Source organism: Lactuca saligna, chromosome 5 (assembly GCF_052625555.1).
Source record: "Lactuca saligna cultivar CGN05327 chromosome 5, ASM5262555v1, whole genome shotgun sequence".
Taxonomy (NCBI): Eukaryota; Viridiplantae; Streptophyta; class Magnoliopsida; order Asterales; family Asteraceae; genus Lactuca; species Lactuca saligna.
The window spans coordinates 311,896,452-311,921,576 of NC_136421.1; the positions used below are offsets into that span (position 1 = coordinate 311,896,452).

At 33.9% G+C, this 25,125-nt stretch overlaps 1 protein-coding gene across 1 annotated transcript; it reads right to left on the bottom strand.

Moving 5' to 3' along the window:
- Positions 1 to 18,130: 18,130 nt before the first annotated feature.
- Positions 18,131 to 21,714, bottom strand: TRM5 (zinc finger CCCH domain protein). The gene is made up of 4 exons (XM_078997137.1): positions 21,317 to 21,714; positions 19,771 to 21,228; positions 19,468 to 19,684; positions 18,131 to 18,967 (listed from the first exon to the last, which is right to left on the bottom strand). Exons 1-4 carry the CDS (start codon positions 21,467 to 21,469, stop codon positions 18,393 to 18,395), a joined length of 2,403 nt encoding a protein of 800 aa, XP_078853263.1. The 5' UTR covers positions 21,470 to 21,714; the 3' UTR covers positions 18,131 to 18,392.
- Between the last annotated feature and the right edge of the window lie 3,411 nt (positions 21,715 to 25,125).

Sequence of the window (25,125 nt, forward strand, 5' to 3'; positions counted from 1 at the left end):
CGTAAGAGAATGAACTCTATTTTATGGTATTGGCAAATGGTTAGACAGGGCTATAAGCCTGAAATCTACCAAAATTTTGATCAGAAATTTATATGTCTTCTGTGCCATTTGGGCCAAAGCTTTATTGATGCATATCAAGTATTGAAATCGTTATGTCTCATTGATCGTAAATCTTTGAATCCAATCTTGAGTTGATATTGAAAGCCTGTCATATGATACGCATATGCTAATGTTGTTCTTGTTCCCTTTTTTACTTCTGTCATACTGGTATATGTAAGGCATAAGATTATATTGTATCTATTTATTGAATTCACTAAGTGTTATCACTTATTCCTCTCAATATTTAACAATTGCAGGTGATAAGTATTCCAATATAGCTTTATACTGCTGAAAGATATAGAATAGTTAATACTATTTCTCTGTATTTTAATGTTCATGTATGTATATGAATAGTAGATTCCTGGGTAGACATGAAATGTAATAAAACTTAGTCGGTTTGTATCCAATCCTTTGTAATCACTTTATCAATATAAAATATTGTTTTATAAATATACATGTAGCATGTTTTAAGGAAGTAAGTTAAGAATAATATTAGATTTGTATGAAAGTTTGGGTCTTTCATAAATATGAAAGTTGGGGTCTTTCAATCATGGTATCAGAGCAATGGTTTAAGTGAACTAAATATCACGGATTGATATTTAGACTTAAACTGTTGGAAGCTCAATATATGAGCTGATTCGTAATAAGTATATGGATACAAACCATAGGAAATATTTAAGTGGGGGATTGGGTAATGATAAACCCTAGTATTCGAAGATATTAAGTTACTTCAGAATTTTAAGAAAATTAGTTTAAGTGAACTAGAAATTTTAAGAATTTCTAAACTTAAACAATAATTATTAAGTAAAGATGATACGATATATTAGGTTGAATACCTAATGGAGGCAAGCACTAGAATATTAAGAGGAGATATGCCTTATATTCTATTATGTGCTAAATGATAAATGAATATAGAGAAGAGATATGCCTTATATTCTAGTATGTGCTAAATGATAAATGAATATAGAGAAGAGATATGCCTTATATTCTATTATGTGAGAAAGCTTATGCCTTATATTCTATTATGTGAGAAAGCTTAAGGTCTGTTGCCGACCATGGTTTAGAAAATTTTAAGAATTTTCATAATAGAATTTTTCGGAGTGATAAAGAGACTTATGATAGTTGACATCGATAAGTTTATAAATAAACGATCGCGAGATGTCGTAAAATAATAAATATGAATTGTTATCGTAATAAGTGTATAATTACCAATAGAGCGGTAATATACATTTAAAGTATGTTTGATATATAATAACATCTTTGTAAGAAAGATGTGCGTTTGAAACACGTTTGGACAAGATAAATGTGTTGGTACAAATCCACGAAGTTGTTCTACCGCTGTTCAGATTGAAGAAGTGATTGTTTAATGTAGTCAAAAGAACCAAAGACGGTGATCAGTACTTCGGCAGTATCACAATGAATATTGTGCAAGATTTAGAAGAATTAAATGAAGATCAAAAGAAAGGCTAATGAAGTTTTCAGACTCAATAGGCCGAGACTTTTTGATATAAAGTTCCATTGTGTGTTAAGCCGACTTTAACATACAAGATTGGGATGGTGAATTGAGTCATTTAGTGGTAAGTGGTTAAGCAACTTACTTGTTTAAGTAAGGTAGAATGCTTAATTGAAGAAGAAATACACCCATAGTATCGTATGAAGAGATGTTGTAGTCAGGAATGACAAAGAACCAAGTTGAAGCTAGTAAAGCTTGCTGAGATGCAGCTAAGATGCAGACTTCTTAGGATAGACTCTTATGAAATAGACTTAGACTTACTCAGATACAAGATTAACGATGTCAAGGAAGAATAATGAAATGAAAAAAGTGCATGATGGATTGCATGAGTTAGAAGATGATGCAGGTAGTAGAAGAACGTTTATCTCCATGTTGCTAAAGTAAATTTTGGAATAGTGTGTCTTGTAAGTAGACACTACTCAAGAAAGAATTAGTATGAAGAAATGGAAGTAAAATTTCTATCGACCTATGGAAAAGTATTAGGATATATTAAATCGAGCATATGTATAAGAAAAATCCTAGAACGCGAGTATAAGTAATCAAATATATGTTTGATAGAAACGTGAAAACCCTAGTTGAGTCTAGGAGAAACTGTTGTACGTATTTGTTTGAACACGTTCATGTGTGATAAGTTGCTTTGTGAAAACTTTTGAAGGGTGACTTGGGAACTGCGAGACAATACTTGGGACGAGTATGAGTAGGTGTGAATAGTAGTAGAGGCCTATACTACTGGAAGCACATGACTCACACTTGGATCAGGAAAAGTCACAAGGTTACCAAGAAGCTAGTAAATGATTTCGTTTTATTCATGTGTCGGTACCTTCGTTTCGGTAATGACTAAGAAGATAATTATCGTTCAAATCTTAATGTCATAAAGAATCGAGTCTGATTAGTACAAATCCGCGAAAGGAGTTAATTGGTTCAAATAACCATGTCTTATATAGTGATAAAACTTCAGTAGGAATACTGAAGAAGTAAATGGTCGAGGTAGTCGATAGAAATATAACGCTCTTCATTAAAGAGTTGAGCAATCATTAGCTAGATATGTGATTTGCTATGTGGTGTTACTGGACACAAGCAATGTTTCTACCCTACTCTTACTAGTCAAATGACGGGGAGTCAAGTTTCCGTTCAACAATCAAAGCGTACTCCAACTAAAAAGGAGGAAGTGCCAAAAGCTAAAAGGTGTGTAGGTCCAAAAGCACGAATTAGAGATACGTGGTACTATTCTTTCTATTCCAAAGCGTGTTAATCAAACTTTTTTCATTTTCTTTATTCCATCAACTTGATTTATTTGATCTGATTCTATTACAAGAGTTTGGTTCGTTATGTGTCTTGTGTGTTATAAATACAAATGTCATTAGAATAAAACCAATCGAGTTGCTGTTATAGCAAAAGTAAAGACCTTATCTTGGATTTAGTCTATAAACCAAGAAGGAGCAGGAGTCTGCAATGAGAATTGAGTTTTAACTCAAAGATTAGGATCGAATGTTCAATAGAGAATGAAGAGCAAGTACAAATTTGAACACCGCCAGTAATTAGGAAGTTTGAAGAATTTGACAATCGTTTGGCAAACTAAAAGCTAAATATCGTACATTTTAGATTACCACAAAGGAAGTAAGTTAAAAACTCGAATGTTGTGACTAGTAATTTTCTCGTAAACTCTAGATCTACTCACATCTTATTTGATTTCAATGCCTCAGATTCTTTCATGCCTTTTAAATTCGGGTATTCTTTTCAAATTGCTTGTTACACAGTTGTCCAATCATTTCATATAGATAACATAAGAAATATATATCATTACTTGCTGATAAAGCCTATAGAGTTAGTGTTATAGGAATTGAAAGTTCTAATCTTCCTGCTAACCTAATTCCTATCTTTTATATTATTCTCGACATGGATTGGTTGTTATAGAACCACGCAAAGCTCTTGTTCTAGAAGGAGATGATATGCATCCCTATCGGAAGGGAAGATTCTATTTATGTCTACGGTGAAAATAATAAATTTCTTTCTTAAAAACTCATAAATTATGTCGAAGGGATATTCTACTTATCCGGCTTATACAGTTAATACCTTGAAAGAGGAGAAGAAAACTGTGAATGATAACATTTGGATAATTATCGACCGGCTGATGAAGAGTACATATATTCTCGCCACACGTGAAACGACACCATTGGAGAAATACACGTAAATTACTTAGATGAAATTGTGGCAAGTCATGATGCGCCGCTATAAGTTATTTCCGACTGTGATACTTGTTTCACTCCTCACTTTTGGGTGAGAATGAAGCATGAATTAGGATCTCGAGTTGCTCTTAGTACAACTTATCATCCTCAGACAAATGGTCAAAAGAAGAGAGCAATCCAAACAGTAGAAAATATACTGAAGGTATATAAAGTATTGTATGAGCGTAAATGTCATACTCAAATATGTTGGCATGACGTAAGACGGAAGATCTTTAGAGAATCTAAAATGATTCAAGACATCACTAACAAGATACAAATTTTCCGAGAAAGAATGAAAGCGGCCCAGGATCGATAAATTTCCTATGCAGAAAAGAGGAGATGACCCGTAGAATTCCGGGTGGATGATTTAGTAATACTGAAGGTATTTCATGAAAAGGCGTTATACTACTTTGGAAGAAAGAACGGTTGGTAAGCAAGCATATTGCTTGGAATTGATTAAAGATTTGAAAAATATTCATGAAGTGTTTCATGTGAGCTATCTATGTAAAGTTTTAAGCATATATGATGAAATGGTTCTATTATCCGAGGTGATACTGGATAATAAGTTAAGTAGAAGAGATTGTAAATGAAAGAACGACTAGTTTACATAATAAAGAAATGAAGTTGGTGATTGTCAAGTGGAAGCACCATCGAGGCCCAAAGTATACTTGGAAAAATAAGAATGAAGTATCCCTAATTGTTTTAATCGTTATGATTTCGGGGACGAAATCCTCAAAAGGAGGAGGTATTTGTAACATACACATTCTAAAATTGTGTATTGTTATTATTAAAAGTGAATAAAATTGTGTGTTGAGTTCTAACAACTAGTTTTTACTAGAAATAAAGTAAAACAATGTTTAGAATCACTCAAAAAATATTGGAAGTCTTATGAGATTCCAATTAAAAGCCAAATAGTGAAATTTAGCGAAAATATAAAAATTTAAATAATTAAAATTGTATTATTTGATGTTGTAGAGAATCTCGTTAGAAACTTGTAGGCGAAAACCTCGTCACAATCCGAGTTATAACGAAGAAGTTATGACCAACCGAAGATCCGCGACAAAACCGGCACGGTGCCGAATGACGTAAAAAAAGAGTTTTTGATAAACTACTTTTTAGCCTTAGTAATCTAAATGAAAGTCGTAGTATTCGTTAAACCGAGAAATTCGATAAAAAGAACGCAAAAATCTGACGTCGTATGAGGAAGTTATGATTTTTCGAAGTTTCAACTTAGCAGTAGACAGCTAAAAACTTGAATTTTAGATCGAGCGATATTTGACCGATTCATCCTAAACGAGAATCGAAGGTCTTGTCATATGTAGTACAACGGTAAAAAGTCTGACGAAAACGGATGTCGGATGAAGAAGTTATGAATTTTTAACGAATTTTCCTATCCCGGTCTGTTAAAAATAATAATATTAAAAATAAAGTCATAATTAGCCAACGAAGTTTGAACGAAATTTGTAGAGCGTAATTTTAGCTACGCGTGCATATAAATAACGTCAAAAACGGAGGTCGTATCCGAAAGTTATGGATTTTAGAAGTTTGGGGCTCAAAAACCGAGAAATCTCGCATGAATAGTAACCGGCCACGTCACCTCGCATGAAGCAGGTGCGTCACCGGAGTCGTGGCACGTCCGAAAGGCGACGTGTGTCGCACGCGTTTCCGAGCTTCGCTTCGCCACTGCCGCCCCCTCTCACATGCGAGCTATGTGCTCCGTTTCGCAGACGCCACGTCTGAGCCTCGCATGCGGCCTCGTGGCCTTCGCCTCTCGCGCCACCTGCCCCTCGCTCCTGAAGACACCGAGCTGCTTCATTGCTTGCTTCCTTCCTAACCGACTCCGAACCTCGGCCTATAAATAGGAGGGTGCGAACCCTCCCGACTAAAATTTGAAAATTTCCAATTTTAGCCCCTTTTTCCATATTTTCGCTATTTTGACTTTTCCCGAAGCCCCGGTATCAATTTTAGCATCCGAAACACGTCCTGAGACCCCAGAGAAGCCCGAAAATTTTATCTTTTCGGTTTTGAAGCCCTACCATCGTAGAGCCCAGTTTTCAATTAAGCTCCCGGTTTTCAACATAGAAAATCATATTTAAAGCCGAAATGTTGTCCAAATTACTATTTTAACCCCCGGTTAACTTAAGGTGAATTCAATATATAGGAACAATTGTATGTTATGTGTTATATGTGCTATGTGATTTTCAGTGTTATTATTCTGAGTTATTTTCTCGTGTTATTCGCTATGTTTATAGCAATTATAATACCTTTGACCATATGATCAGTGAAAGGACTTAGATTCACATTGGTATTGGTACGTAGCCTCTGGCCATGTAGAGCATGTCTCCGTAAGAGAATGACTTCTATTCTATGGTATTGGCAGAAGGTTAGATAAGAATGGTATGTAGCCTCTGACCATGTAGAGCATGATTCCGTAAGAGAATGAACTCTATTCTATGGTATTGGCAAATGGTTAGATAGGGCTATAAGCCTGAAATCTACCAAAATGTTAATCAGAAATTTATATGTCTTCTGTGTCATTTGGGCCAAAGCTTTATTGATGCATATCAAGTATTGAAATCGTTATGTCTCATTGATCGTAAATCTTTGAATCAAATCTTGAGTTGATATTGAAAGCCTGTCATATGATACGCATATGCTATTATTGTTCTTGTTCCCTTTTTACTTCTGTCATATTGGTATATGTAAGGCATAAGATTATATTGTATCTATTTATTGAATTCACTAAGTGTTATCGCTTATTCCTCTCAATATTTAACAATTACAGGTGATGAGTATTCCAATATAGCTTTATACTACTGAAAGATTTAGAATAGTTAATACTATTTCTCTGTAGTTTAATGTTCATGTATGTATATGAATAGTAGATTCCTGGGTAGACATGAAATGTAATAAAACTTAGTCGGTTTGTATCCAATCCTTTGTAATCACTTTATCAATATAAAATATTGTTTTATAAATATGCATGTAGCATGTTTTAAGGAAGTAACTTAAGAATAATATTAGATTTATATGAAAGTTTGGGTCTTTCATAAATATGAAAGTTGGGGTCTTTCACATAGATAGAGGGATAGAGAGATAGAATGTGCATATGTTGTGTCCCAGGTCGGATCTCTTCCAACTAAACAGAGGGGACAACATATGACTGACATAGATAGATAGAGAGATGCATAGAAATAGAGATGTATATGTTGCTTCCCAGGTCGGATCTCTTCCAATCACACAAAGGGAGCAACATATGACTGACAGAGAGGATAAAAAAGAAAAACAATTTCACACATACCTACTTTATCAGAACCCCCCAATCAACCTATCAGCACCAGAATTAAGGACATAAGTTTGTACGTCGAAGAAGTGTTGAGCGACAGTTCTAGATGATAAGTAACTTTAATGTATCTCGTAGGCTCCCTTGTTTATCTCACTGCTCAATATATCCGAGCGTCGTATGGTCAGTCCAAATGTAGCTATCTAAGTCCAGATGAGTTAACACTATCAAGTCCTTTCATTGTCAACATTGTCTAGTCCTTTCATTTTGAATCCTTCGTGCCTACAAACACTTTGAACATAGAGTCTAAACAATTGAACTTCAGTGTATTACACGTATATCATATTTTTGGAAATTTTTGATTTTATAATTTATAATTTTTGATTTTATAATTTTTTATTTTTTATTTCTCCCCCTAAGTTTGTGCATAGGGAAGAAAGTAAATAAAATAAATGCACAAATTTAAACAAACAAATTTTTTTTCTTCAAAACGAATCATTTTAAGAAAACTCAGGAGTATCGAGAAAATTCAAACCGTAATTCAGCAATTGAAGTTGCATCCAGATGACCTGAGAACATCACGCAGAGGCGGCAACGTCTTCAGCCTCAGCTATGTTTCAATTCCAAACCGAAGTTAACATATTCAAAATTCATCAAGCCGTTAAATACGAGCCCTATTTGTGATCTTTTCTTTCTTCCTTACCTCAAAGGACACATACCCTCAATTAAAGTTCTGAATTTCGTGCAGTTGAGAGATGTCTTCTGTCATGTGCCTAGAACAGCCACTATCAGCATATCGAAATCTGATGATATTCCTCCATAGTTGCTCCAACACAGAGTGCGGGATTAGTTGGTTTTTGGAACCCATGCCTATTTGAAACTGGATTTACCATTACAATATACACAAAATACTCTTTCCTATGACATATCCTGTTTATCAGAAAAAACAACATAAATAAGTTACAGGAGTTTTGAACGATTTTGAAATGTGACCTTTAGGAACCCATTTGTAATTAGGTTTGTGAACTTTCTTGTTGGACCGAATGGGACCTTTTTCACTTACCTTTGGGATGTGACTACCTTTCGATTTAGGCTTGTATTATGAGTGTGAGCTAGAAGACTACCCTTGAGATGAATTCGACCTTACCGATTTTGGTTTGGCTGAACTATCTCTCGAATTAGGCTTCTTGTCCGATATGCCCTTTTTGTCCTTGGGGTCTGATTTTTGGCCTTTTTAGCATTTCAATCACCATTGTGTGAACACGACCTCAAAGGAATGCTTTTGGAATATCTCCCCCTAGGCACGTTCTGCCAACCTTGTTCATAGTAGGGAACATATGAATGATGTGGGCAATTTCTAGCAATGTGATCGGGAGTCCCACGATTAAAACAAGTCTGCCTTTTCAAATAAATAAGATTGTGACTTGGTCCTTGTCCAAATAAAGTTTGTTTCAAGGAACTTCCACAAGCACAAGCACAAGCACAAGCACATGAACATTTATTAGATTGTTTAACTGATTTTTTTGCTTGAATTTTTCAACAGTAGAGGTATCATCATCATAAGTTTTTGAATCATTTTGAGCAGAACTAGAATTATTTTTATTCTGCTCATGCCCATCTTGCACTGTGATCTTATCTGCACATGAGGTAGAAACATTAGTATCGTTCACACTATCATTATTTACTGTCTCAGCTATAGTAGGTTTGCCATACTGTAGGTGTTCTTCCCTTGCCTTTTCTTCATCATTCATAGGAGTAAAAGTGTAGTTATCATTAAATGGAGGAGGAATACCATCTAACCCTAGATCTACATTCTTTTTGTCTTTCCATCTAAGTTGCTTTTTAATCATTATCTCAACTTTCTTACTTGACACATCAAATTTTTTAAAATTAAAATCTGCATTTTCAAACTTAATTTTCAATGTGTCAAGTTCGACAGTTAGACTGGCAATCTTTTCTTGAGCATAATCATAGTGTTCACCTTTAGTGTTGTATTTTTCCTTAATTATTTTTAGATCTTTGGTTTGGGCCTTTAATTTTTCTTTTAAGGGCTTTTAGGCCTTTCTGAGAGTGTATCATTCATATCTAAGGTCCTCAATTTTCCTAATTAAGAAATCATGTTGATCGCGATAACGTTTAATTGTATCACTACAGGCTTGAGTACATAAAGTTTAACTAACCTTATTTGTGTAGTTGTAAGAACTCATAATTTACCAAAAAGAATCTGATTGTGTAATTTGAAAGATTGATCGAAAAGCAAGAAAGCGAAACAGCTTGACCAAAAACAATTTACCGAGAACTAGCCCTTTTGACCGGGAGCAAGACTTCTTGATCGAGAACAACGAAAATATTGACTAAGAACTGTTGATTTTGGCCGAGAACTCTTAAACCTAACCAAGAACCTAAGCTTGCCTCCGAGAACTCTTAAACCTAATTGATAAGGAACTCACCGAAAACCCTTAAATTTCGTGATTTTGATTGATAAGCATCCCAATTAATACCGAAAATTGAGATGAAGATCCACGAAGAACACGATGAATACGAAGAATCCTAAGATCAATTAATCGATGAACAACAAAAAATTTATCAATTTAAATCGAAACTTATCAATTTTCGATTAAACCAATGATCTCAAAACAACTAAAAACGAGTCCCCAAGGTCCTTAAATCGATGGATACCTATTCAAAGTGTTGATACCAATTATAAGTCCCAAAACACTTAGCTCAATAAGATATCAATCAAACTATTTAAGGAATAAGGAATATAAATCAAATAGTGATTCAAGAACACACAAATAACTCTTAATGCTCACGATTTATTAGATGAAATCGTTTGGTACACAAAGAAACTCTTAACAACCTAATACCACAATTATGAGCAACTAGCGATTCTCTCTTTCTCTCTAAAACTCGATATCAACTTCTTAGAATTGACCAACCCCTCTACATGGCTGAACCAATAACATATATATACCTAGACCTAATTACAAAGTCCCAACCCAAAAATCCAACCAAAATCCTCATTAAGCCCACCGAAATCACATGTTGCTTTCGGTCCAAACACCACCGAAAACATGGTGCTTTCATTCTTAGACCGAGAACTCTAAAAGCTACATAAAGCAAAGTATAAACCATAAATCATGTCCTAACACTAGGAGATATTTACAGCAGGGATGTTTTTCATGGCTTATGTATTGGATACCAAAGAGGAGAAGAAGTAGACAATTGATGATGTTCCAATAGTTCGAGATTATGCGTTTGTGTTCCCAGAGGACCTGCCCGAAGTGCCTGTGGAGAGGCAGGTGGAGTTTCGTATTGATTTAGTTCCTAGTGTGGCTCTGATAGCCAATGCATCTTATCGGTTGGCACCGATGGAGATGCAGGAGTTGTTTACACAACTACAAGAGCTGCTAGACAATGGATTTATCAGACCGAGTAGTTCACCCTGGGGAGCACCGATATATTTTGTGACAAAGAAGGATGGCTCCCACGGGATGTGCATTGATTATCGGGAGCTGAAGAAGTTAATGGTAAAGAACCGTTAGCCGCTTCCAAGGATTGACAATCTGTTCGACCAGCTTCAGAGTGTGTCTTGGTTCTCCAATATTGATTTACGTTCAGGATATCATCAAATGAGGGTTCGAGATGAGGATGTTCAAAAGACGACCTTCAGGAATCGTTATCATCATTACAAGTTTGTGGTGATTCCTTTTGGGCACACCAATACACCAGCATCGTTCATAGATCCCATGAACTGGGTTTGCAAATGGATCAGTCAGTCATCGTGTTTATTGATGACATCTTGGTCTATTCTAAGACCAAGAAGTAGCATGAGGATCATCTGCGAGAGGTTTTGGGGATTTTAAGGAGGGAGTGGCTATATGCTAAATTCTCTAAGTGCGAGTTCTTATTGCGTAAGGTGAAGTTTGGGGCACCTTGTCAACCAGAAGGGTATATTGATAGATTCGGCCAAGATCGAGCTTGCTAAGCCATAAACTCCAAAAAGGCTTAATCCCTTAATACCTTAAGCTCCAAAAGCGGATCTAAATACACTAAAGTGTCTTAACCCATAAAGTCGATTACTTGGTGGCTTGAAAACCACCAAATGGACCCCAAACTTGAAATATGGCAACTAACTTCCATGGAAATGACCATAACTCTTACATGAACCCATTAAGACCTTCAAGATGGCATCTTCCTGCCTTAAGGACTCATATAGCACCAAGGGTGGCACCCGTAAGCCTTGAAACACATTTGGAACCATAAAGCTCTATTCTTGGGACCAAAAAGGTCCAAAAACTCATCATAAAAGATATAATGCACTCAAGGATCAAGTTCAAGACTTTATACCTTGAAAAGGTCTGAAATGTAGCAACAATCCCAAATCTACAACTTCTTTTTTGAACCACCACCTTGCTTTGCTCTTCACTTCCTTGGAGAATGGATCCACAACACCAAAATGCTCTCAAAATGCCTTCTAAGCTTCAAGATCACTCAAGTATGGATTAGGGTTATGTAGTAGCTTCTTTAGGGTGAAAGAGAGGCTGACTGTTAAGGCATAATGTTCCTTATATAGTGCCAAACCCTAAAATTAGGGTTTTGGTTTGAATGAAGTACGCCCTATGTACCTCTTAGTACGCCCGACATACTCACAAACCACCCGTGATCATATGAATTTATACATTGGGGGTAACCCATCTTACGTTAGGCGTTCCCAGTCGGACACATGCATGCATCCCTTGCATGCATGGGACTTATCTGCCAAACATTTCCCTTATGGGCTAAATCTGCCAAAACCTTCAAAGTGCTATAACTTCTTCTTTCTAAGTCCGTTTCCGACAAACTTTATATCCATGGAAAGGTGACGAGAAGCCTACGCTTCTAACAACCCACCCAAGTCTTAAAACCTTCCGAATAAAACCCAAAACTCATAAAGGCCTGAGACATCCATTTACAATCATATCATTGGCCTCCGAAGACACAATAAAACACTTGGATCACGTATAACCTAACACCTACATCCAAAATGGGCCAAATTCTTCCTTTCCCAAGGCCCTAACCCTTATGAAAACTGATGATTGGGCCGCAACCCTTAGCAACGAAGCACTTTCAAAACCATGTGTTATAACTTTAGTTGTGGATATTAACCTGATTGTTTATTAGAGTTACTTTGAATGTATTCGGTTGAGGAGCCATCATAGTAGTAGCTTGTGAGTGTGTGTATGTACATCATTTGATTGAGGTGGGTCTTCTCACAGTGTTTTGGCGGGTCGAAGGCACCAATGCCGACCCATTGATTATTGTTATTAGAATGCTAGTTGTTTGTGTTACTCTTGCATGTAGTGTATGTGTTTGCATGTATATCGGGTAGGGCATGATGAGTGTGTTGGGTGGGGACCGTCGCATGTTATTGACATAACTCTACTGGGCAGGGCCCAATGTAAGGCGAGGCCCATTGTATGTATGGTATGTGGTATTTTGGGGAGAACTCACTAAGTTTTGTGCTTATGGTTTATGTTTTTTTAGGTATTTTCAGTTCGAAAGGGAAGGGCCAGCTTAATCGCAACACATCCACCTATGTTTTCACACTTTTATGATTTTGGGATTATACTTTGATAACTATTTTTACTTTTACATATTTATGTATGGTTGATATGAATATTTGATGGTTTTAGGTTGAATTAAAAATGAAAATTTTTACTTATGATTTTTGGGATGTTACACACGCCTTCTTAGCTGTGATACGGTTGTTTTTGGAAGTCTGGTATGTGTCTGTTTTCAGCCAACCAACCTGACTGTTTTGTCTTTTTGTGACTACGGCGTGGTCAAGAGTTTTGGCCGCGGCTCGGTGACCAATGTTGGTTGACTGTTGACTGTTGATTTTTTGACATTTTTAAAAAAAGAAATTTAATACTCGTGATCAAACTTAGGTAGAATTGAGTATTTGGGTAAGAACTAGTCTCAGATGTCATTAGGTAGCTTGGGTAGTTATTTTTTTGCCGAGCTTGTTGTGGGGTTTCTGTTGATTAACTTAGGTGTGTCTTCTCACTATACTATGTAGGATGGTAGGTTGTCTTTGTGACACTTGAATGTATGTTGCATATATTAATGGAGGCCTGTTGGTCGAGACTCGTTATGCATGTTAGGTGAGGCTCGTTTATATGTTATTGGACGAGGCTCATTATGTATATTGGGCGAGGCCCGTATTGGTATATGGTATCTTGGGGAACTCATTGGGATTCGTGCTTATAGTTTTAAATTTAAATTGTTTCAGGTTTTCTGGCAACGAAGGAAGGGTGTGGCTTGATCGCATGGCATCCATTGAAGATTTCCGCACTTAATAACTCTTATGCCTATTGCCTGATAAATATTTTGAATCAAATGGTTTTATTAAGATATGTGAAGTTATAGTTGGAACAAATGCTTTTAATTTTAAATAAAAAATGGTTTGAAATTTGTGACGTTACAATCGAGGTTTCCCAAAAGCATGTTGAATATTGAATCTTCTTTTTTGAATTGCATTGTACTCTCACAAAGGCCTCCATTCTCTTCTGTGATAACATCAACGTATTTACCTTGTAGGAAATCCAGTGCAAGATCAAAACACCAAACATATATAAATGAAAATTCATTTTATATGTGAAAAGGTTGTCAAGGGAGAGCTACGGGTTCTACATGTCCCCTCCCGGTATCAACTTGTTGACATCTTTGCAAATAGTCTATATAGAGTTTTGTTTGAGGAGTTTTGTGACAATATCCAGCTTCAACCACAAGATACTATTAGTGATATATCTTATCATTATATTATTTGTATTTATTATGTTTATCATGTAATCGTATTTACCTGTACTTTTCATATAGACAAATATCCTCCTTGTACAAATAAGAGCATATGTGATTAATGAAAGCATTGTTTGGAATTCATTAAATAATACAAAAGTATATATATATATATATATATATATATATATATATATATATATATATATATATATATATATATATATATATATATATATATATATATATATATATATATATATATATATATAATGCTTGAGACATGGTTAACAAAAGTTAATCTTCACCAAAGGAATGCTCTGTTGATTTTGAAATTATGTTTTATAAAACTAGAATTGCCGAAAGTACATTATTTTTTACTTTTACTTTGCTTAAATATATTATTAAATTTAACAATATTAAGGCAAATGCCATTAATGATATCCACCATTTGGATGTGGTGTTGTTTTTAATTATGTGCAAGTATATGATGAAAAGTCATGTTGCATTGCTTTTCCCAACATTACATGTTACTCATTTTGTCCTTGTTACCTAAAACATGTAATGAATCGCATGGCCTACCACACAAGATTTTAAAACAACTAGTCTTAATAGATGGGCTCAGTCAATGGGCTTTTTCATGCACACATTATTTCTCAGGCATACCTTGTACTTGTGTCCCCCAATCTAAAAATTCACTTTCACTTTTGTTGGTAGAATGAACCGCATAACGATTAACGATTTAAAATTGCCATTTTAATATTAGTTTATAAATAATTAATTATTTCGATATGATGAGAAAAATCATATTATTATTATAATAATACAATATTCAATCTAAAATTTTGGAAACTTTCCTTTTGAACAATGATGAAATAAAATCAATGTTTTAAAAATCGATTTGAACCGGTCGGTCGAACCGTTTGGACCAGAAACTAGGAGAGGGAGCAGTTTAACTATTACCGATTTTACGTCGATTTCTGAACCGATTGAACCGGTCGGTTTTTAGAAAAAACCCGGTTGAACCGATTAAAATAAACCAGTTGAACCGGTTAAACCGAATAAAACACATGGAAAAAACTATTTACGTAATAAACTTTAGTAATTTTTTTTTCAAATCAATTTAATTTTTTCTAAATAAAAACATATGGTAAATGTTATAAAGTTTTTTGATGTGATTGTATTCATCTAAAACTATATTTTATTTTGGTATCATACTTTATTTTCTTTTTTATGTATATGGATTGATGTAAAACTTATGGTTATGTGTTATTTTAATACATTTGAATTGATCTACAACTTATATTTTATGTGTATTTTTAATGTTTAAACTTGTAAACATCAAATTCATGATTTATATATGTATGTACGTGTAAAAAAAAATAATAAAAATAATGAAAATTATAGAAATGGGTTAATCCGACGGTCGAATCGGTTAAACCAGTTGAACCGAAAACTGGACACCACACCGATTCAACTAAAAAAGTGATTTTTAAAACATTAAATATAAACTATATATAAGTAAAGTAATGGAAATTACCACATGTGTAATTTCTTTTGTGGTAAGAAATTTCACTTTGAACTTATTATACGGAAATTTAAAGCTGGCTTTCCTTGGAAGTGAAAGTTGATAGTTTTAACCTCAAAATGTTTTTTAACCACCGTAATACATTAAAGTAAAATTATAAAAATCATGCTATTACATTAACGATCAATTTATTATTATTATTATTATTATTATTATTATTATTATTATTATTATTATGATATTTGAGGTTTTGTTTGTCGAAAATACAATCATCTCTAATAAATAAAAATAATTTTACCACTTATCATCCTCTTATTTATTATGTCATATGATATTTTGTGGTAACTTTAAATTAAATTATATTCATTGCCATTTTGTGTGTGTGTTTTTTCATTTTATTAAATTTAATATAATACATAAATGTAATAATAAATATATATCCAATTCATTAATATAACTTTCCTTATAAATTTTAAATTTCTAAATTGAATCCAATTATTTTAATTGTTTATGTACATTATTAGCTAAAATTTAAAAGATAAATAAGCATTTCAATTTTAATAATTAATAATTTACTTTTTTTTCTTATAAATTTAAATTTTTCTAAATTGTTAGATCTTAATATTTGTTTATTTTTTTGAATAAAATCATGTAAGAAATAAGTCTCATAACTAGTATCTAATATTTTCGGTTTAATTTTATCAATATCATTATCTTTTAGCAAGTTTTTTCCTATCTTGTACAACACTTACCATTTTCACTTTCATTTATTATGAGTGATACTGTAAATTTCACTATGAGTAGGGAGATATGATCGTCACAACTTAGAAAAAAAAAATCACAATTTCAAGAATAACATGGCATATAATGGAGCGTTTGTGATATTTTCCTATTGTTCTTCATGATCAAAGACCAACCACGTGAAATGAATGTTTTGTTGCCTTTGCAAGTTTGCATTATCTCAAAAAAGTATGTGTTTCATTTTCAACACATTCATCTCTCATTTGACTATAAGAATAATTGGTACTTGTCATATTCGATGGGATTGATACAAAACTAATGCATGTTCCTAATCGAATTGATTAAATGACGTATGTCTTTGTAGGTAACATGCATAAGGTGTTATGTTTATATTAATTTGATTGGATGGCTTATTCGATAATTTATAATAGGTCGACTTTCCATTTAAGCTATCATGTTTTCGGATAATATCACTTGATGTCATTACACATCTTTCAAACAAATCATATGATTCAATCTACTTAGTGCCTCCACTGTGAAATTTGATTTCAATATCCATAATTCCATACATATGAAAAACCGGTTTATGGAGTTTATTAGCATAATGAGATTCTTACATGGCTTGGATACTCTTTGTACTTTGTATTCAAGAAGTGCTTCATATCGCAGCTTATTGTTCGTTTGCATTCTCACTCGTTGTATTGTGATCAATAAAATGATATATAAAATTGAAACAAAAAAGACCAAAATTACTACGTTGTATTGTGATCAATAAATTGATATATAAAATTGAAAAAAAGACCAAAATTACAACTTATAAAATACTACTAATTTAATTTGAAAATTATGAGATATCAAAACTATTAAATCAATTTCTTTAGAGAAAAAATAATAATGAAAAAATCTATATGACCAAAAGCAAAATCGTTATTTCCAAATAACTGTTTGTTTTGAATCTTATTATAGATTTAGTTACGTTTGTACTGGAAATAATAAAAAGAAATGAATAATCATTTTCTCTTGCAAACTATATTTCCTAATTAATTTGCATATAATATGGTTGAAAATATCCATAAAAATATAAATAAACTATGTGTGAGACCAATGTATTATATAGGTTAATTAAAAAAAATTAAATATAATTGTCTCAAAATTAAAACACTTTAGATTTATAATAAAATAAGAAAATAATCAATTATTAAAATTGATTTTTCTAATCTTTTAAATTGAAGTAAATAAACAAAATAATCTAATAAACTTTAATTTAACAATTTTGAAATAAGAAGATAAATCAATTAATGTTAATTTATTACTACATTTATTGTAATTATTAGATTAAAGTATTATATGAAATTTATTAAAATAGAAAAACCAACAAAATACATGTGAAAAAAAAAATTAATTCATAATAACCATAAAATGACACTTAGCAAATTGAATTAAAGTGTACAATATGACAAAAAAACCTTTCATTTATTAAAATAAATTTATTACTATATTTATTATAATTATTATATTAAAGTATTATGTGAAATTTACTATAACAAAAAAATTCATAAAATGACATGTAAAAAAGAAATTAATTAAAATAATATTTAACAAATTAAATGAAAATACCAGGCAAAAAAAAAAAGCTTTTAATTGTTTTATAGATAGTTACACCGTTTTATTATTTATAAAAAATGATATATTGCTAATGATATGAAATGGTAATGCTATGAACTATGAGCCTCTAATTTCTAAACGAAATGGTAATGGTATGAACAATGAACCTCTAATTTATGTGTAAAATACGTGATCCCAACCCTATTAGAACCAGCAATACTTTCTACACACAAATTACGTATTTTCAACCGTTATAACTCTTTTGATTTTAATCTTACGTTATTTTGTTAATTTAATGAGCTAAAAACAAAATATACTTGAAATTCTGATAAGTCAGTAAATTTTAACAAATGTCCTTTGAGAAAGGTGGGGCCACTTCCATCCCATTTATGCTTCCTTCATATATCATTTTCAGCTCCTCTTTTTATACAGAGAGAGAAAGAGAAGAGAGGAGAGAGATCCCAACAACGACCGTTATACAATAATTCATTAATGTTATTAATTAATTTAAAATCCAACACTAATTAAACTACCAATAAAAAAAGCAAAATATTGTGAACATGCTGATTTATAAATTATAAAAAAAAGAGCGGGAACATTAAACTAAACCCACTTATTTTAAAAAACCAATTTCCTTCGAGGCGCCAAGACGGAACTTTTCGCGGCAAAGTCAGCGAGATCTCGGATTGTTTCGCTCACCAAATCCTTGAATACCAACCGTTCGATGTACAGAACGGTTTCCGACATCTCCACCGGATGATCTTCCCAGCCATTGTTTCCGGCGAGGTCTCTTTTCAGTACACCACAAATCGGATCCAACAAGTTGTCGTTAGTAAATCGCTCACGGATTTTTTGAAATTCGGAGCAAATCTGGTGTAGGGAGTTGATGGATTCGGAGACGGCGTTCCACGGCGGTAACTGGCTGTTCCGGTCGAGGATTTCGGCAACGACGTCGAAGACGAGTTCCCGTTGGAGTTTGGAAGCTTTTGATGTGTCGTTTCCGTTGAAGTATTGTTGCTTCTCTAGAAAGAAGAAGACGCTGGAGTCATCCGGGAGGTATTTTGATGCTCGGAGTATTTCCGAGATGTAAGCGAAATCAGAATCGTCGGAGATGTAGTCTTCGTCTTTGGATGATGTCGCCGGAGAGATTATAGAGCTCCAGATATCGTCCTCCAGATCAACAACGGTAAGATCTGTTGAGTAAAATCAGTTAATTGAGAAAAACAAGGAAAATGAAAGCGAAATCGAAATCGAAATCGGTGTTATCGATGTTGAAGAAGAAAAGTACCATTACTGAATTAAATAAAACCGATAGCAGTCTCTATCAAAAATTTAAACACTGACTTTATAACAGTTAAATATGACGGACGCTCATTCAATGGACATTTGACTTGACGACGCCGTCGTCGTCAGAATGCCGACGAGAGCCACCTGTGGTGAGGCAGCTCTGGTCACGTGACAGCAACCAACGTCCAACGGGCACATGTTAACTTTTCTATATGTTAGCCTGCTAGGATAGGCCTATATGATGTCGTCATTGTTTACAAAAAGAAACGAATAAAAGAAGCAGACAACGAATCAGAGTGCACCACGTTTACAGGTTGAGAGTTGTTGGGACACGAGTCCACATGGAAACGTCATGTGAACGCAATGAAGATTTGTTTTCTGAATTCTGAGGCATTTGTTTGCGTACCTTTGAAATCAATGCTGCGTTTCATAACTGGTGAAGGAGATGACGACTCATCCTTATCGAATGCAGGATCAAGAACAGAGACTGGACTTGGTAAAACTGAACCGGAACTCGGTTGTGACTCGGAGGAGACGATGTTCATCTCTGCAATGCTGTGCAGCAACCTGTCACATCTCTCTAACAGACTTTTTCCTTCCCTGTATTCCTCCATTTTTGATCTCTGTAAAATTGGTAAACAGACTAAATCGTTAATAATAATGCAAATATGAAATAATTAACGGAAGGAAATATCTAATATCTGTATACCTCTGGATCGGATTGAGAAGTTGTACTACCGGTGCTTTCAGAAATCGATGAGGATTCATCCTCCATAACAAAGCTTCTGCCAATCTTCTCCTTGGAATAACCCATGCTGGCTGTTTTCCTGCTTCTCGGAGATCGATTTGTGGAGGACTGATAGTCGGATCCGTTTCTTTTAGGTGTAAGCTTAGGAGAATTAATGGGTGAACTTCTTCGTGATTCAGAGGATTCATGGAAACTCCGTTGCGTTTCTACGCTCAATGGCTTTTTCTTCACTATTGTATTACTATTCTTCGAGTTACTAAGAGAGCTAGAATTTCTAGCTCTGACCGGACTCCTTCCGCTCCGATCGAGTACTCCACGTTCCTTTCTTGGACTGACTGACGGTAAACTCTCTCCGGCGTATCGATTCATGCCTCCTGGATCGTTTCTCAATCTCCGACCTGATGCAGGGGAGCGCCATGGTTTCATGAGGACTATTTGTGAATCGTCGGAAGAAAAACTGGGATCGTATACGAAGTTCCTCTGGCTGTCTCTGTTTGGAGGTCTTTTAGAATGCAAAAGGCCTTTGAGTTGCAAGGCTTCAAGAATATGCTTTAGAGACTCTAGATCATTGGACTGCTCATCTAGTCCTCTTAACCTCAAGTTCTTTTCGGAAATCCCATACATTGGCGCCGTCGTCTGTTTTGGCTCCGGGAAAAAATCCGCCGAATCAAAGAAGCTTCTCCGCTGCTGAGGGGACCTCCATTGAGATGTTTTAGGAGATTCAGTTTTTTGATTTCTTGATGAATATTTGATTGACTCCATAACTCTGCCATTCTGAGCGTTTCTGCAGCTCACGTTGCCCACATTATCTCCAACACTGGTATTGTGCGTCAGATTTGTATCCGTTGCTTGTTTGTTTGTTAGATTTGACTGGTTGGTTTGGGAATTGTTGCAGTCAATAAATCTGGAGTGAAACAGATCTCTGTGAACCCTGGATTCAGATGCCGATCGCCGGAGCTCCGGTGTCTTGACGGTTTCCGGACTCGATGGTGGATCGGAAGATGGCAACTGGTCGAGTCCCATGAGTCTCGCGATGACGCTGGGCGACCGGCGTTGCTTGTCGTAAGCTTCATCAATGGCGTTGGTACCATTATCTATGCGGATCTCCCTTGGACAAAGACTCCCTTTCGAGTCTACCATTGCTCTGCTATCAAGCGACAGCCTCGGCATTTCTTTGCAGAATTTCCATGAAGTTTTTATCGATCCCTCCTTCAGGTCAAACATGGGAAGGGGTAGTGGTGACCTCGGCGGCGTTGCTGTTTCGTAGACATTGGAATTCGCCTTCGGAGATGGTTTGAAACGGTCTGGGCTTTCAGGTACAGCCACCACCGCCTCCGCCTGCGCTGGCTCTGGTTTCTTCATTTCTCTTATCGCCGGTGACTGAACAGACTTCACCGGCTCCGGTGACGCCATGACTCCCTGCAAAACATTTCAGTTACTTTAACGTGATTTCTTATTTTACTTTAGGAAATCTATGCAGACAGCGAAGGGAAGAAGAAGAGCTTACGGTGGAGGGAGGGAGGCGTTTGGTGGTGGAGTACATCCGTTTACCGGCCAAAATCTGTTGGCGATCGAAGATGTGAAGGAAACCAGACATGCATCCAATCTGCTTCTCTATCTGTTTTTCAAGATTCTGATCTTGTATTAGCCCCGTCATCATTTTCCGACGAGTTCCAACCCCGGTCAGGTACTATATTTCACTACCTCCGACAGTGGCACGATCTATACAGTCTAATCTTAACTTTGCTACTTTACAGTTTACATTGGCTTATAAAACTTCATCACCTCATTACTTTTTTCTCACTACTCTCTCTCTCTCTCTCTCTCTCACCTAGTGTTTCTGGACTTTATGCTTTATCTGTAACTCCCGCTTTCTGCTCATTTAAAGGGAGAACAAAGGAAGTGAGGTCAGTGACGGGATACATCGGTGTGGGGTAGCCTGCTACTCCGTTAGATTTGTTAATCACAAGTTTCCATGATCCGTTTTAGTTTCTCTTTCTCTCACTTATAATATACCAATTTCATAATTGCTTAAAAACTCCCAAATACTATTAATATATTCTTTCATTATTTATAGTTATAAAGTATAAACATCAAATAATTTCTTGTAAAAGCAAATTTTTAATGTTAAATTTATTTTTGTTCTTTTTAAGTTCAATACGTTTTTTCTATTTATTGTATGACTGTTATATGTCTTACAAATGTATTTTAACCTAATTGACAATTGTGTTTTATTGGATAATAATTCTGAAACAATTTATTTAATTATAAAAATCTTATAATATAAATAGACAAAATGCAAAAATTGTCTTTCTGTGGTTTTAATCTCTTGAAAACTAAAACAACTGTAATACTCTTATGTATTTATTTATTTATTTCATTCTTCATCTTTTTAAATAATTAAAATAGATATTAAAAAATATAAAAATAAAATTAAAACGATATAATAGTCATCTTAATTTTTGAAATGACTATTTCCATATAGAAACATAGTTAAAACGACTTTGAAACAAAAAAAAAAAATTGATCTTGATAGAAACCTAGAAAAAATAAATAGGGATTATTTTTACAATTTTGTCATATAAATATAATACTTTGATTTTTAATCCAAATTTATATATTTTTTTTATGAGAATGTATTTTTAAATTAGTCTTATTGTTTCTTTATATAATTTTATATGTTCTATTAATGTTATTATTAAATACCCTATCCAAATTTATATGTTATATAAGAGTGCATTTTTAAAATTAGTCTTTTTGTTTGGTCATATAATTTTATATGTTCTGTTAATGTTATTATTAAATACACCATACATTTAAACTCTAGGTTAAATGATGTGTTTGGTTAAATTTAAGGCGATGAATGTAACAACTAAAAAGCTTGTTCTTGTTATAAAGTGTGAGTAAAAGTAATCAAGGATCCGAAAAAAAATTGAATGGTTGGAATTTAGAGTGGAATAGAGTGGAATTATTTGGCCTGCCTTCATTTTTTATTTTTGCATAAATTCAATTTGTTCCTTTAGGTGAACAACGAAAACAAAGTTTACATAAAATTGGTACGAAGAGGATATGTGAGTTCCAAAGAAAGAAAAAGAGTGTTGGAATCGACAAGGATAACGATGGAGTTAATAGAAACAAAAGCAAAGGCTTTCCCAAATAACCCTCTATCAAATTCTATATACCATCACTTGTCTATCTTTAAATAGTTAAAATTTATTTAATATGATATATAACTTACACTATAAAATTTTATATTAAGTAGGAGTATCAAAATTTTGACCCAAAGAGAGAAGATATGTTATAAAATAACGGTTTCCTTTTTAAACTTATAACAATATAATCAAGTATTTCGTGAAGAGAAATTAATTATTCTCCTACATTTTGTTTCTATCAATCATTCTACCAATTTAAATGATAATATTTGTCATATTAGTATCTAAAAATATTATTAAATTTTATTAAATGAACATTGAATGTTGCATATATCACATTTTAATTTGATAAGATGATATGTAAGAACAAAAGATAGGAGGATATTTCATTTCTCGGAGGATATTTCATTTCTCTTCGTGAAAGTGTTTCATTAATTGACATTATCTAATGAAAATTATTATAGTGATTAATTAGCAAAATTCTTTAAATTTCTTAAACAAACTTACATAAATTAAACAGAATAGGAGAACATACGTCTTCACGAAATAAGTAGCAAGATTCCATAATTTTGCAACGTTCCAAACATGACTGTGTAAGAAGTTTTAATTTCATTGAGAAATTACATCTTCCATTTCTATTACAATTTCATTTCAAAGAATTTTGTTTACTTTATGTTCCCGAGTTTAATAAAGCAATGAAAAAAGGGAAGAGAATAAGGCAAGAAAAAGAAAGGAATATGATATCGAAATTGGAGTTATTTGATGGTACATAACACAAAATATATGAAAGACGTTGTTTAAACCTGTGATTATACAAACTATGTAATCTTTTTTATATTAGATTGAAAAACTTAAGACAAAACTTATATTATTATTGGATTACTTTCTTTTTAAATCTTTTTGGAGGAAAATTATCAAAAAATATTTGTAACATCTGTTTTCCTGTTTCAATCGGTCAAAGACTTAGGGATGTCAAAAATAAAGTTTTACAGAAAATCATTATGCCACGACGCGGTGGTTTGATGACCACGGCGTGGCTAGATCATTTAAACAAAAAGCGTAGATGGCAGGTTGTCACAACGTGGCGAGGTGGTGGCCACGTTGTGGCAATTGTTGCAGCCCAAGCCTAGGATTTTTAAGGTTTCTTTCATTTTTAAAAGCACTATCTCATGGTTTAGGGCATCCACTTCAACTTTCACCCTTCTAAACTGAAACCCTAGCCCTTATTTGAGTGTTCTTAAAGTTTGTGTGATGATCTTGAAGTTTTAAGCATTGGAATTCATCTTGAGAGAAGAAAGTGGTGTGCTTGTTGATTTAAAGGTGGTATTGTTAGGTCTAGAATGTGTTGTGTCAAATGTGTGCTTGTATAGTTTTGTTTATTCCGAAATGGGCATGTCCATGTTCGGATCCGCTATCTAGTTTAGTCTATATATAGTGCATGCATGTAACATATTAGGGTTACGCTTTTAAACCCTAGCGTTGTTTGTAAACTCTTATAGAAAAGTTCCTTCTTCAAGAATTCTTCTAGAGTCGTTTTAATCCAAGCATTAGGCTCATTTTTTATCATTCTTTCTTTTCTTTAACTCACGTCGTTAAAATAGATTCTTTCGATCATCTTTATTGTTTTTATAATTGGTCTCAGAGAAGGAGATAGTGTAATCTTTATCGCTATTCTTCTGTCGAGTAAAGGTTTTATTAGGGTTCTACATTTTTAATAGATTTGTTCTTGGTGTCTCAGTTGTCTCAATCGATTGCAGACTCCAAATCTAGATCTCTTGACATCCCTTGAACTCACTTCAAGTCTTACATATCTGGTTCTATATTTGTTTTAGTGAATTTTTGACAATATGCCTAACGAAGACTCATTCTCTTTCGTTTAATCTCTCAAGCAACATTGGATCCACGACAAGGATTCCAATTCTTTTTCCAAAGGACTATGAGGTATGGGCTATGTACTTTGACGATTATGTTCTTGGAATCGAAGAACATGGTTCCACGATATGGCAAACAATAACAAAGGAAACTTTCATGCATACAGGCACTAGAAAGTAATCAAAACTCTGAATGATTACAGTGAACTTATTTTTGAACACACTAATGTTCCACAGGATGAGAAGGATAAGTTGATGAGTAATATAAAGGCGATGAGAATCATTAGATTCGC